The 12,217-nt window shown below is 41.1% G+C and overlaps 1 protein-coding gene and 1 pseudogene across 1 annotated transcript; both read right to left on the bottom strand.

Moving 5' to 3' along the window:
• Positions 1-3,202: 3,202 nt before the first annotated feature.
• Positions 3,203-3,796, bottom strand: LOC139009129 (fatty acid-binding protein, heart-like). The gene has a single exon (XM_070413163.1). The coding sequence runs from the start codon at positions 3,695-3,697 to the stop codon at positions 3,296-3,298; it is 402 nt and encodes a 133-aa protein (XP_070269264.1). The 5' UTR covers positions 3,698-3,796; the 3' UTR covers positions 3,203-3,295.
• Positions 3,797-3,913: 117 nt separating this feature from the next.
• On the bottom strand, positions 3,914-5,690 carry LOC139009127 (zinc finger and SCAN domain-containing protein 32-like; annotated as a pseudogene).
• Between the last annotated feature and the right edge of the window lie 6,527 nt (positions 5,691-12,217).

Genomic DNA, 12,217 nt, shown 5'->3' with positions numbered 1-12,217 from the left:
CTGATTCCTATAGCCAGTCGGCCTGGTGGTCAAACCCCTCTAGTGTTAACTACAACAATTAAGGCTTGGCTAGAACAAGACTGCGCACAGAGACCACAAGGGGGTGCACCAAGAAAGCATAAAAGATGCGGAGACAAACATGACAGAAATGGAGGATATGGAGCTAAGAATCGCAATTTTGAGGGCTTGCCATAAATTTGTGCAGAACCTCACGAAAACTAATGAGACCCTCGATGCTACGATAAAGAAATTAGAAAGTAAGCATACACGGACTGAAATAAAGAATATTATACCCAATAGCAGACCAGAGGAGCACAATAATCAAACAAAAGATTCGACAAAAAACACCCAATTGGAAAAGCAAAATGAAAAAAGAATCCGAAAGTGTGAAGATAGTGTAAGGAGCCTCTGGGACAGCTTTAAGCGGTCTAATATCAGAATTATTGGAGTGCCAGAAGATGAGAGACAGCAAGATATTGAAAACCTATTTCAAGAAATAATGGCAGAAAACTTCCCCCATCTGGAGAAAGAAATGGACTTACAGGTCCAAGAAGCGCAGAGAACCCCAAACAAAAGGAATCCAAAGAGGACCACACCAAGACACATCATCATTAAAATGCCAAGAGCAAAAGACAAAGAGAAAATCTTAAAAGCAGCAAGAGAAAGAGGCTCAATTACCTACAAGGGAATACCCATACGACTGTCAGCTGATTTCTCAACAGAAACTTTGCAGGCCAGAAGGGAATGGCAAGAAATATTCAAAGTGCTGAATACCAAGAACCTACAACCAAGATTACTTTATCCAGCAAAGCTATCATTCAGAATTGAAGGTCAGATAAAGAGCTTCACAGATAAGGAAAAGCTAAAGGAGTTCATCACCGCCAAACCAGTATTATATGAAATGCTAAAAGGTATCCTTTAAGAAGAGGAAGAAGAAGAAAAAGTTAAAGATACAAATTATGAACAACAAACATGCATCTATCAACAAATGAATCTAAGAATCAAGTGAATAAATAACCTGATGTACAGAATGAACTGGTGATTATAATAGAATCAGGGACATAGAAAGGGAATAGACTGACTATTCTTGGGGGGAAAAGGGGTGTGGGAGATGCGGGAAGTGACTGGACAAAAATCATGCACCTATGGATGAACACAGTGGGTGGGGAGTGAGGGTGGAGGGTGGGGTGGGAGCTGGAAGGAGGGGAGTTATGGGGGGAAAAAAGAGGAACAAATGTAATAATCTGAACAATAAAGATTTAATTAAAAAAAAAAAAAAAAAAAAAAAAGAAGCTAAAAGAGAAAGGATGAAAATGATCTGAAATCTCATTTCCCATAGTTATCATTTGGTGCATTATTAACTTCTGTCTGTGCATATATTAAAATGTTTTTCTCGGTAAAAAAAAAAAAAAAAAAAAAAAAAAAAAAAAAAAAAAAAAAAAAAAAAAACAATTGCTTCACTGTTTCCTAGGCCAAAGCAGACCCAGGAGTGGGAGGAGCCTACTAGTTGAATATCTCCATTTCCTTAGAATTTTGCTTGACTTTCAATGGCTCCTCATTTATCAATTCCAATTTCTTTGAGCCGATATGCAAACCCTTCAGTAATCAATCCACCCAGGCCAGCTCCTTCTTCCAGACCATAAATCTCCAATTAAGTCACGTTGTCCCAAAGAGGTCACAATGAAGTCCAAAACTTTGCCTTTTTCCAGGAATTTGACAGATGTTCATTTGTACCTCTGTGTAGAGCATACGTAAGTATGTGATTCTGGGAACTCGTCTGCATAGCTTGTCATAAGGGCCATGCTTAGTGTCATAAGAACACTGTATGCACGGAAACCTGGAGTGGCCCCACCAAGGCTCAAACTGGGGAAACACTGGAGCATATTCCTTTTTTATCTTTCAAATAAATTTTATTTCTCAACATGTTACCTTCCTAATTCAACAAGTATATCACTGTATGAGTGGTGAATGCATAGGGTCCTTGCTTTTTTTAATGTAAATTCCTCATGTTTTAGATTTTACTCTTTTTAACATTTGTAATTGCTATTTGTTCTAAATATGCTACACTAGAAAATGTATGTCATTAACATATCCAATGAAATCTATTAATTCTAATCTTAGATTTTTTTTGTAAATTCTCACCTGAGGATATGTTTCTATCAATTTCTAGAGAAAGAAGGAGGGAGAAAATGGGAGAGAGACAGAGACGGGGGAAGAGAGGAAAAACATTGATCAGTTTGCTCCTGTAATGTGTGCAGACCAGCAACTTCTCCTCAGTGTGGGTCCTCTGGTGGACAATGTGGCTGGAGCTATGGTTAAAGCTTTTCCCACATTTCCCACACTGGTATGGTCTCTCCTCTGTGTGAGTCCTCAGGATAGAACCCACAATTTTTTGGTGTATGGAATTGAGACATCTGGCCAGGGCTAAAGTATATTCCTCTGGCCTACCATGGCTTCTCCTTCCCCCAAATTTAGAAAAATAATTTTTTTTGAGGTAGAATATACATTATTTTTGCTCATTTAATTTCTCAAAAAGGCAGGGACCATGTCACTTGCTTTTCACCATAACTTAGCCAAGGTACTAATAGCTCATGTTCATGGGGGCCAAGGACTATGTACCAACTTTCTGCTACTTCATATACATGTATATTTCACAAAAGCTTAAATTTTTATGCCTTGTTCTAGATTGGTAAGTTTTAATTTGGTTCTACTGCTCTTTAAACCTAGCCTTCCTTTCACCTGCAGTCAGAGCCTCCCCCAGTTCCTGCATTTTCCTTATACCTATGATCTCCATTCTTGGTGATAGCTCAAACCCATCCCAACCCAATTCTATTCCTCCTTTCCCAATTTCCTGTCCCTTATTTTGTCTCTGTATGTCCTACTGCCCTGAGGCAAGTTCTACACTTAAATCCTTATCAGAATCCTGCAGACTTCAACATGAGTGTGAGGTTTCTAATTGAGAAAACTACAACCAAAGGCCAAGGAAGTGGCGGGAGAAACTCCTTTATTTAGTCAGTAATAATAATAATACTTATAAATTTGTAAAAAACTTTTTTTTTTTTTTGGCCTTGGCTCTGCTTGATTGACTTCAGAGCACTCTTTGGATGCAGTTAAGACAGACAAACACAATGGGAACTGGAACTGTATCCAGGATGGTGCACCTGACCCCAGAAGAATTTCCCCCCCCCCCCAAGGTGGATTTATACAAAACACCAGAGGAAAAGACAAGGCAATCTGGTGCTGAGTCCAGGGGTAGCCAATTGGCAGCGGAGCAGTCAGTGAAGCAGTGGGCTGGTCATGCCTTCTTCTCGTAAGTGCATGTACACACTACATTGCCATTGGTGAGTGTCAGGATGAGTTTGCCATCCATGAGCTCCCGCACAAGTTTTGTTTCTTGCCCGTCCCATTTCTGCACATGGACAAGTTTGCCTCCATCCAGCGTCACGGTGGACTTAGCCTTCCTGTCATCTGCCGTTGTCTCCTCAAACTCCACCCCTAGCTTGAAGCTGATCTCTGGGTTCTTGAAGGTGCTTTGTGTTTTTAGGGTGATCGTGTCCCCATTTATTGCGATGATTGTGGTAGGCTTGGTCATACTGGCCACCTGCCTGGTAGCAAAACCCACACCGATGGACTTCATGTAGTCATTGAAATTCTTGCTGTCCACCAGCTTCCAGGTGCCTGCGAAGGCGTCCGCCATGGTGAGGCTGGGCTAGGCTGATAACGAAGAAATGACAAAGCAGGCGTGGAAGGACCCCGGGACCCCCTGTAAGAAACTTTTTAAGGGAGAAGAAACGAGGAACTGGGTTGGGGATGGTGGTAAAATGCGAAATCTTACAAAATTAGATATTATGATTGCTAAAAGATTGGGTTGCATAGATTTAGTATTACTCAATGGTTTAATGTATCCTTCCTTTCTGTTCCTTTTTTGGTGGTGGCTGTGTTGCAGAATAGTTATCTTCCCTGAAGGTCACAGTAGTATATAACAGTAGGTGCCTAGAAGTCAATTATTGGTTTAGAATAGATCCAGGTTGTTAAAATTCTAGATGTGCTCCCCAGGAGAGGGGAAGAATTTCTTCCCTGATATGGCCCAGAAAGTTCTTAGGCCACTAGCCATGTGTTCTTTGTTCAGAGCAAGGATAGTTTCCCACATTGAATTATGGCGGTTTTTAAAAAATTTATTTTTACTGATTTCAGAGAGAAAGGGAGAGGGAGAGAGAGACAGAAACATCTATGATGAGAGAGAATCATTGACCGGCTGTCTCCTGCATGCCCCACACTGGGGATCGAGCCTGCAACCCAGGCAGTGCCCTGACCACGAATCGAACCATAACCTCTTGGTTCATAGATTGATGCTAACCCATTGAGCCACACTGGCCAGGCAGGAATTACGGATTTTAGAGCCTTCTCTCCTTCAAAGCAAAATGGAAATCCACAGTGAGACAGGATTGTTAAGTTCTGGGCAGAAATAGAAAGAGGGCTGTGCATTCTTAGGCTGATTCCTATTCCTGGACATGGTTCTTGAGATCCAGTTGTCAAGTTTACTGCTAAGCCAGGGATTGGCTAGTAGAACTATCCACAGAATAAGGAAGCTCTCAGAAACAAATGTTGACCTAAGGAGTTGGTCAGGTTTTCTACATATTTGTCACATCTCTTGCTTCCTGTAATGTATCTCTTCTATGTACTATATCCCAATGGCAGATGAGGGAAGAATTCTTAGTGAAGCTTTTCTCACACTTCCAGTGGCTTTTCCCCAGTGTGGGAAAATATATTATTACTGCTGTTTCTAGCCAAGAGGGAAAATAATAATTTTCCCACATTATTTATTTCCCCAGTGTGGGTTTCCTGGTGGGCACTGAAGCAGGAGCTGTTCTTGAAGCTTTTCCCACACTGGGCATGCTGGTACAGGCCCTCCACAATGTGGACTTGGCAATGAGGGCTAAATGGGAATTTGTTGACTCTCTTCCCACAGACAGTACACTGATAAGGCTTTTCCCCAGTGTGGGTTCTCTGGTGGACAATGAGGCTGGAGCTCTGGTTGAAGCTTTTCCCACATTCCCCACACTGGTATGGTCTCTCCCCTGTGTGAGTCCTCAGGTGGGCAGTTAGGATGGAGTGCTCACTGAAGCCTTTCCCACATTCACTGCGCTTTTGAGGCTTCTTTCCTGTGTGGATTCTCTGAAGCCAACAAGATAAGAAACCTGGATAAAGTGTTTGCCCATTTTGTGACATTTGAAGCCTTTTCCAGTTCAGGGGCTAGCTGGTGATGAGAGGAGGGAGAATTCTGGGAGCATTCTCTCCCACACACAAGATGTATCCAGGGCTTCTCCTAAGTCCAAAGTCTCTGGTGACATATAGTTTCCTGGGATGGAGCTGTCTCCTCATTCTCCCCTGGACGCTGTCTATGTTGCTTTCCTGGCATTGGTTCACCCATCTTGCTTGTATTTAGCTCAGAGTGCCAAAACACTTTTCTACTAGAATTTCTCTATAAATCCTTGTTCATTTCTACTTCTTCTGAATCATCCCATTTTAGATTCTCTTTTATAGTCCCATTCTTCATCTCAGAACCTGAAAGAAAATTACATTGCACTCTGGAGAAGGAAAACAATGGAATGAGGAAAGAGTTACAAATAAACTACTATAAAGAGGGAATACCTAATTGGAATTCTTCATGTGACTCAGTCACAGTCAGTCTTCTGCTAATGAAAGGCCTAACTTTTATTTTCCAATTGTAATACTTTTTAGCTCCAAACTTGTGGTCACTGATAAATATACTGTACACCCCACCCCCATTTTTCTCCTATTCTGTATCTTTTGGGATATTCTGACATGATGACAAAACTGAAGCAAAGAGGTAAGCTGTCATTCTGTCTGTAGGTGTATTCTCAATTCTTTTTTTATTGTTTTTATTTATTTATTTATTTTTAATATATTTTTATTGATTTTTTACAGAGAGGAAGGGAGAGGGATAGAGAGTCAGAAACATCAATGAGAGAGAAACATCGATCAGCTGCTTCCTGCACACTCTCCACTAGGGATGTGCCCGCAACCAAGGTACATGCCCCTGACCAGAATCGAACCCAGGACCCTTGAGTCCGCAAGCCAATGCTCTATCCACTGAGCCAAACCGGTTAGGGCTGTATTCTCAATTCTTGAATGGCCTAGCTTCTGCGAGCAGAATCATAAAAGGTCACTCTGAGTTTGGGCAGCTGAAACAAGAATAAAGCAAGTTTCTTTGTGTGTGTGTGTTAAATATGTTTTTCTTGATTTTTAGAGAGAGAGGAAGGGAGAGGGATAGAGCGATCGAAACATGGATGAGATTGGCTGCTTCCTGCATGTTCCCTGACCAGGAATTGAACCAGTGACTTCTTGGTCCATGGGTTGATGTTCAACCACTGAGCCACACCAACCGGGTTAAAGCAAGTTTTTGAATATCTGGTAAGCACAGACTTAAGTTATGAAAAGAGGGAAGAGGAGACCTAACTGGCAATCTAAGGAAGGAAAGTAAGTGAAACTCCATGAAGAAAAAAAATGATATGGATTCTGTGAATGAGACCAGCAAATGCAAAATTTGGGCTCTAAAGTGCAAGGAAATAATACTTAAACTCCATGAAAATCGAAACTCTCTGGCAAGTATATGGTCATTCATCAAGAAGATGACAAGGCCAAGAGCAGAAACACCCTTTCTAAGTATACTTTCCAATCCTTTGACCATCAGAGTAAAGAGTCTTACCAAGTATGTTTGGGCACAGGACTGGCAGGTCAGCTCCCCTAACTTCCTTCCCAGCAACCCTGTAGTCCTTTTCATCTCTGGCTATATTATTTTTAGTGGTACCTTGTCCAACCTCTGTGGACTCCCTGTTCTGCTGACTCAGCTCTCCAAACTTCATGTAATTTCCCTCTTGGCTAGAAACAGCATCATTTGCCACAAGAGGTTCAGAGAAGCTTGAAAGGGCATCCATTTCCTCATAAAAGATATAAGGCCAGGCAAACGATCTCTCCTCACTTTGCAGTAACCTGATTATAGGCTTTTGAATTTGGTGTGACACTGCTATGGGGTCCTCAGAAAACCCTGCTCCTGGAGTTGTTCCTGCACAGCCTGTAGATCTGGATATTCTGCTGATGGGTCTGGAGTTATGAAACAGAATTGCTGGGAGTGGCCAGGAGTATTTTGGTCTCATTTCCCCAGTGTATACCTGCACCAATGGTCAAAGAACACAGGGATCATATCAGAAAGGATTGGATACCTAAATGCAGAGTTTTAGCAACCCAACATACGAATTTCTCAAACAATGCTACAACTGGCTACCATCATTCCTGGAAGGTATCTCACTGTGGGCATTTTTCCTAAAACAAAAACTTTCAATATCACAGACAAGATATCCTCTTCAACTGAGAAAGATTGTAGTGTATTTACTAAAGCTGCTCTTTGTATTTCTCTTTAATTATCCTGAATCCCACTCATTTTCCCTGAAAGAGGATTCAATAAGGATAGTGCTTGCCTATCTCCACACTGGTGGGAATCCCTGAGGGGGTGTGGCCACATAAGAGGATATGGTGAACAGGCAAGACTTGGAGGCAAGCAAAGATTCAGAGGAAAGAAGAGATGATCATAGGGGACTTCTGCCTAATCCCACTTCTGATGCCTGAGTACCACCTGATCTGCCCATCACCATCTGTTACATCTCCTGTCATCTTTGTAGAAGCAAGAAACTAAATCAGTTATTATCCCAAGGTTAGAATAAGCAGTTATTCTAAGGAGAGCAGTCTGAGGAGAGCAGTTCAGGCTGGCTGGTGATGTGAGATCCCTCAGCACACACTCCTGCACCCAGCTGAGGCCCAGCATTCCTTTTAAGGGGTGCCCATCTGGGTCAGTTGATGAGGACTCATTTGGCTAGAGCTAGTCCAGCACATGCATTCTGATTATATCTGGTTGTGATTCTCTGAGGGGCACACAGCCTCTATCATCACCCCTTCTAGTCCACTCTGTTCTGAGCCACCATCTCATATAAGAATTACACCATAGCTGCATCTTTGTGTGTGTGTTTTTTTAGCTTATTTTCAATTACAGGTGACAACCAGTATTATATTCATTTCAGATATACAGCATAGTGGTTAAACATTTATATAACATATAAATTGATCCCCCCCATAAGTATAGTACTCACCTGGCACCATACATGGTCACTATAATATTATTGACTATATTCCCTGTGTTGTACTTTATATCCCTGTTACTATTTTATAACAACCAATCTGTACTTCTTAACCCCTCATCTTTACTCACCACCTCCCAAACCTCCTCCCATTTGGCAACCATCCATTTGTTCTCTGTGTTTATAAATGTGTTTATTTGTTCATTTATTGTTTTTTAGATTCCACATATAAGTGAAATCATATGGTATTTGTATTTCTCTGTCTGACTTATTTCACTTAGCATAGGACCCTCTAGGTCCATCCAAGTCATTGAAAATGGTAAGATTTTCATTCTTTTTTTTTTTTTAATGGCCGAGTAATATTCTACTGTATATACAGGAGTGGGCAAAAATAGCTTTACATAATACAAATAAATAATACAATAATTAAGAAATAATAATACAAGAATAAACTGTGTTTTGTGTACTCACAACTGTAAACCTACTTTTACCTCATCCTGTACATTTTGGATATTATCCTCTTATCAGATGTATTATTGATGAATATCTTCACCCATTCAGTAAGTTGTCTTTTCATTTTATTCATGGTTTCCTTTATTGTGCAAAAACTTTTTAGTTTGATGTAGTCTCATTTGTTTATTTTGTTTGTTTGTTTCTCTTGCCCAAGGAGACATATCCAAAAAAATATTACTTAGAGCAGCGGTCGCCAACATTTTGAACCTCACGGACCACCAGTGGTCTGCGGACCACCGGTTGGCGACCACTGACTTAGAGCAATGTTAGAAAGTTTACTCCTTATGTTTTCCTCTAGGAGTTTTATGGTTATCTGTCCAGTTTTCCGAGCATCATTTATTGAAGAGATGATCTTTACCCCTTTGTATATTCTTGCCTCCTTTGTCATAGATTAATTGGCCATATAAGTGTGGGTTTATTCCTGGGCTTTCTATTCTGTTCCATTGATCTGTGTCTTTTTTTATGCCAGTACCATGCTGTTTTGATTATACTATAGTTTGTGGTATAGTTTGGTTTCAGGTAGCATGATACCTCCAACTTTGTCCTTTCTCAAGATTGCTCTGGATATTAAGGGTATTTTGTGGTTCCATATACATTTTAGGATTATTTGTCCTATTTCTGTGAAAATGTCATTGGTATTTTTATAGGGATTGCATTGAATCTATATATTGTTTTGGGTTTCCCTGGTCTTCTTCTTTTTTAAAAAAATATAATTTTGTTTATTTCAGACAGGAACGGAGAGGGAGAGAGGGAGAGAGAGAGAGAGAGAGAGGGAGAGGGAGAGAAAGAAACATCAATGATGAGAATCATTGACCGGCTGCCTTCTGCAGGCCCCCTACTGGGGATGTGCCCTCACTGGGGATCCAACCCAGGACCCCCCAGTCCACAGCACCATGCTTTATGCACTGAACCAAACTAGCTCGGGCTACTCTGGTCTTCTTGATTCCACTCTTGACCTCCTACCATCTTTTTTCAACCCAGCAGTCAATATGGCCCCTCTCCTTTTTCATTCAATTCAACTAACATATTGAATGTCCATTATGCTAGTTTCCGAGAAATGCAAATATGAATATGACATGGAATCCGCCTTCAAGGAGGCCACTGTCTGGTAAAAGTTTCTGTAACATGAGATGTAAACAAATGTTTGAGTTAAGTACCAAACAAATTGAAATATTCAAAGTTACTTTAAAACTATTACTCCCCTGCAAGGCTACCTCCTTATAACTCAGAAAGTCCAAGTCCTTACAAAATTATTTATGTAGGGACTCAAGGCCCTTTCTTAGTGATTCTCAAATGATCTGTGAAAAAACATTTTTTAAAAATACAACAAAAATTCAGTTGGGTAGTACAGCAATGTCAAACTGCTTTAAAATTTTCTAAATACTTACTTTCAATTTCAGTTCATGTCACTTCCAAAGGCACTGCCCTACATGATCTGGCTCATGGATCTCATTTATTACCCTTTTTGTCTCTCAGTCTGCAGTAGGTCACAGTGGCCTCCTTGCTCAGGCTCCCCTCCAGCCTCAGAGCCTTTGCACTGGCTATTCTCGCTGTCAGTTACACTCCTTCCCTAGAGAACCACATGGCTCATTCCTTCTCCTCCTAGTCTTTGTTCAAATATCATTTTTTTCCATGAGGAGTACCCTAAATACCCAAACTAAAAATGAAACCCACCCTCTGCTCCCACACTCTTGACCATTCTTATTCTGTTCCATTACCCTGCAGTTGCAATGGGACCTGATTCCTAGACTAATGACAGCCTTTTGAATTCACATGATGACACCTTCTAGGACATCACCCACCTTCCACAGAGAATGCAGTATTCATTCCCCAGGCCAATGTCACCTTCATTCTTTTTTTTAAAATATATTTTATTGATTTTTTACAGAGAGGAAGGGAGAGGGATAGAGAGTTAGAAACATCGATGAGAGAGAAAATTGATCAGCTGCCTCCTGCACACCCCCTACTGGGGATGTGCCCGCAACCAAGGTACATGCCCTTGACTGGAATCGAACCTGGGACCCTTCAGTCTGCAGGCCGACACTCTATCCACTGAGCCAAACCGGTTAGGGCTCACCTTCATTCTTTTATGTTCTACTGACAAACTCTAGATATAACATCTACTCAGATAATTCATTACTTTGGTGATAGTAACATACCTGACTTTGGCCTTCCAATTTCACAACTTGAAACAAAATCCCCTAGACTACCCAGACAACATACGGGTTTAGGTACTACTTTCTCCTATATGTATAATCTGCACATGGCCAACTGAATGGCTTTATGTTGGGTTCCACTATACGTCTTATCCCAGTGTACCCCCAACAGTGAGGGAACAGGAAGCATTCAGTTTATAGCTAGAAGACAAGACCTAGCTTGGGGGAGCTGTTTGCTAATAAGCAATCAGTACCAGGATACGTACAGAGAGGTCCTCAAACAAGTGGCTCTGGAGCAGGCTGTAAGTGCCAGACCTCCCAGTTTCCAGGACTGGCTGCTTGCCGTCCAGTTTTAGCTGTGTTGGTCCTCCACTGTCCTCACACCCCTCTCCATTCCACTTCCATGGGCGTTGACTCGTCCCTTTGGCCTCAACAGCTGTCTCTGCCAAGCTCCTAGAACAGTGATGGCGAACCTATGACACGCGTGTCAGAGGTGACATTGCAAACTCATTTTTTGGGTTGATTTTTCTTTGTTAAATGGCATTTAAATATATAAAAAAGTATCAAAAATATAAATCTTTGTTTTACTATGGTTGCAAATATCAAAAAATTTCTATATGTGACACGGCACCAGAGTTAAATTAGGGTTTTTCAAAATGCTGACACCCCGAGCCAAAAGGTTCACCATCACTGTCCTAGAAGAACTGGAGAAGCCTTATGAGGACAGCAGATCTTCCATCTTCTCTTGAAAGGCACAGGGCTCTTGACAGCCACTGTCCCAGAGGCTTCTGAATTATGTTTGGCACTACTCCTGAGTGCAGTGGAAACTTCATTCACAGAAGAACTAATTCCCTCTATAGCTGGCTGCTGTGTTTATGTACCCGGGGTTTCTCATAAAACTGAGGCTCATTGACAACAGACAGGAAAGTCCTGGTCTCCTAAGATTCCCATGGTGAACCTTTTGTGTGACTCCTGATTTGTTCCCCCCTTTGCTAGTTAGTGTCTCATGGTATCTAAATGAAAGAGGCCAGACACAACAGGTTACATATTTTAGGATTCTAATTCTATGAAATGTCCAGACTAGGCAAATCCATACAGAACAAGGAGCAACTGCTTAATGGATACAGGATTTCCTTTGGAGGGATTCCAATGCTTTGGAACAGTGTTATTGTACTTAATGCCATGGAATTGTTCACTTGGAAATGGCTAATTTTATGTTACATGAATTTCACCCAAATTAAGAAAAATTTTAAAGATTTTTCCGAAAACATTGAAACAAGTAAAAACATAAAATAGAGCTTCATAAAAAGCAAAAATACTAGAAATGTATTCTGAAAAAGATTAAGCTGGATGGGCTAGAGTCCAGTGATGGCGAACCTATGACCTCTGACACGC

Source organism: Myotis yumanensis, unplaced genomic scaffold, assembly GCF_028538775.1.
Source record: "Myotis yumanensis isolate MYYU_CA2020_CCGP unplaced genomic scaffold, mMyoYum1.0.hap1 SCAF_4, whole genome shotgun sequence".
Lineage (NCBI taxonomy): Eukaryota > Metazoa > Chordata > Mammalia > Chiroptera > Vespertilionidae > Myotis > Myotis yumanensis.
This window is presented reverse-complemented; position numbering and strand designations above follow the sequence as displayed.

What these genes read in the sequence shown, in the direction of transcription:
- LOC139009129 (XM_070413163.1), bottom strand. Translation starts at nt 3,697, where the DNA reads ATGGCGGACGCCTTCGCAGGCACCTGGAAGCTGGTGGACAGCAAGAAT.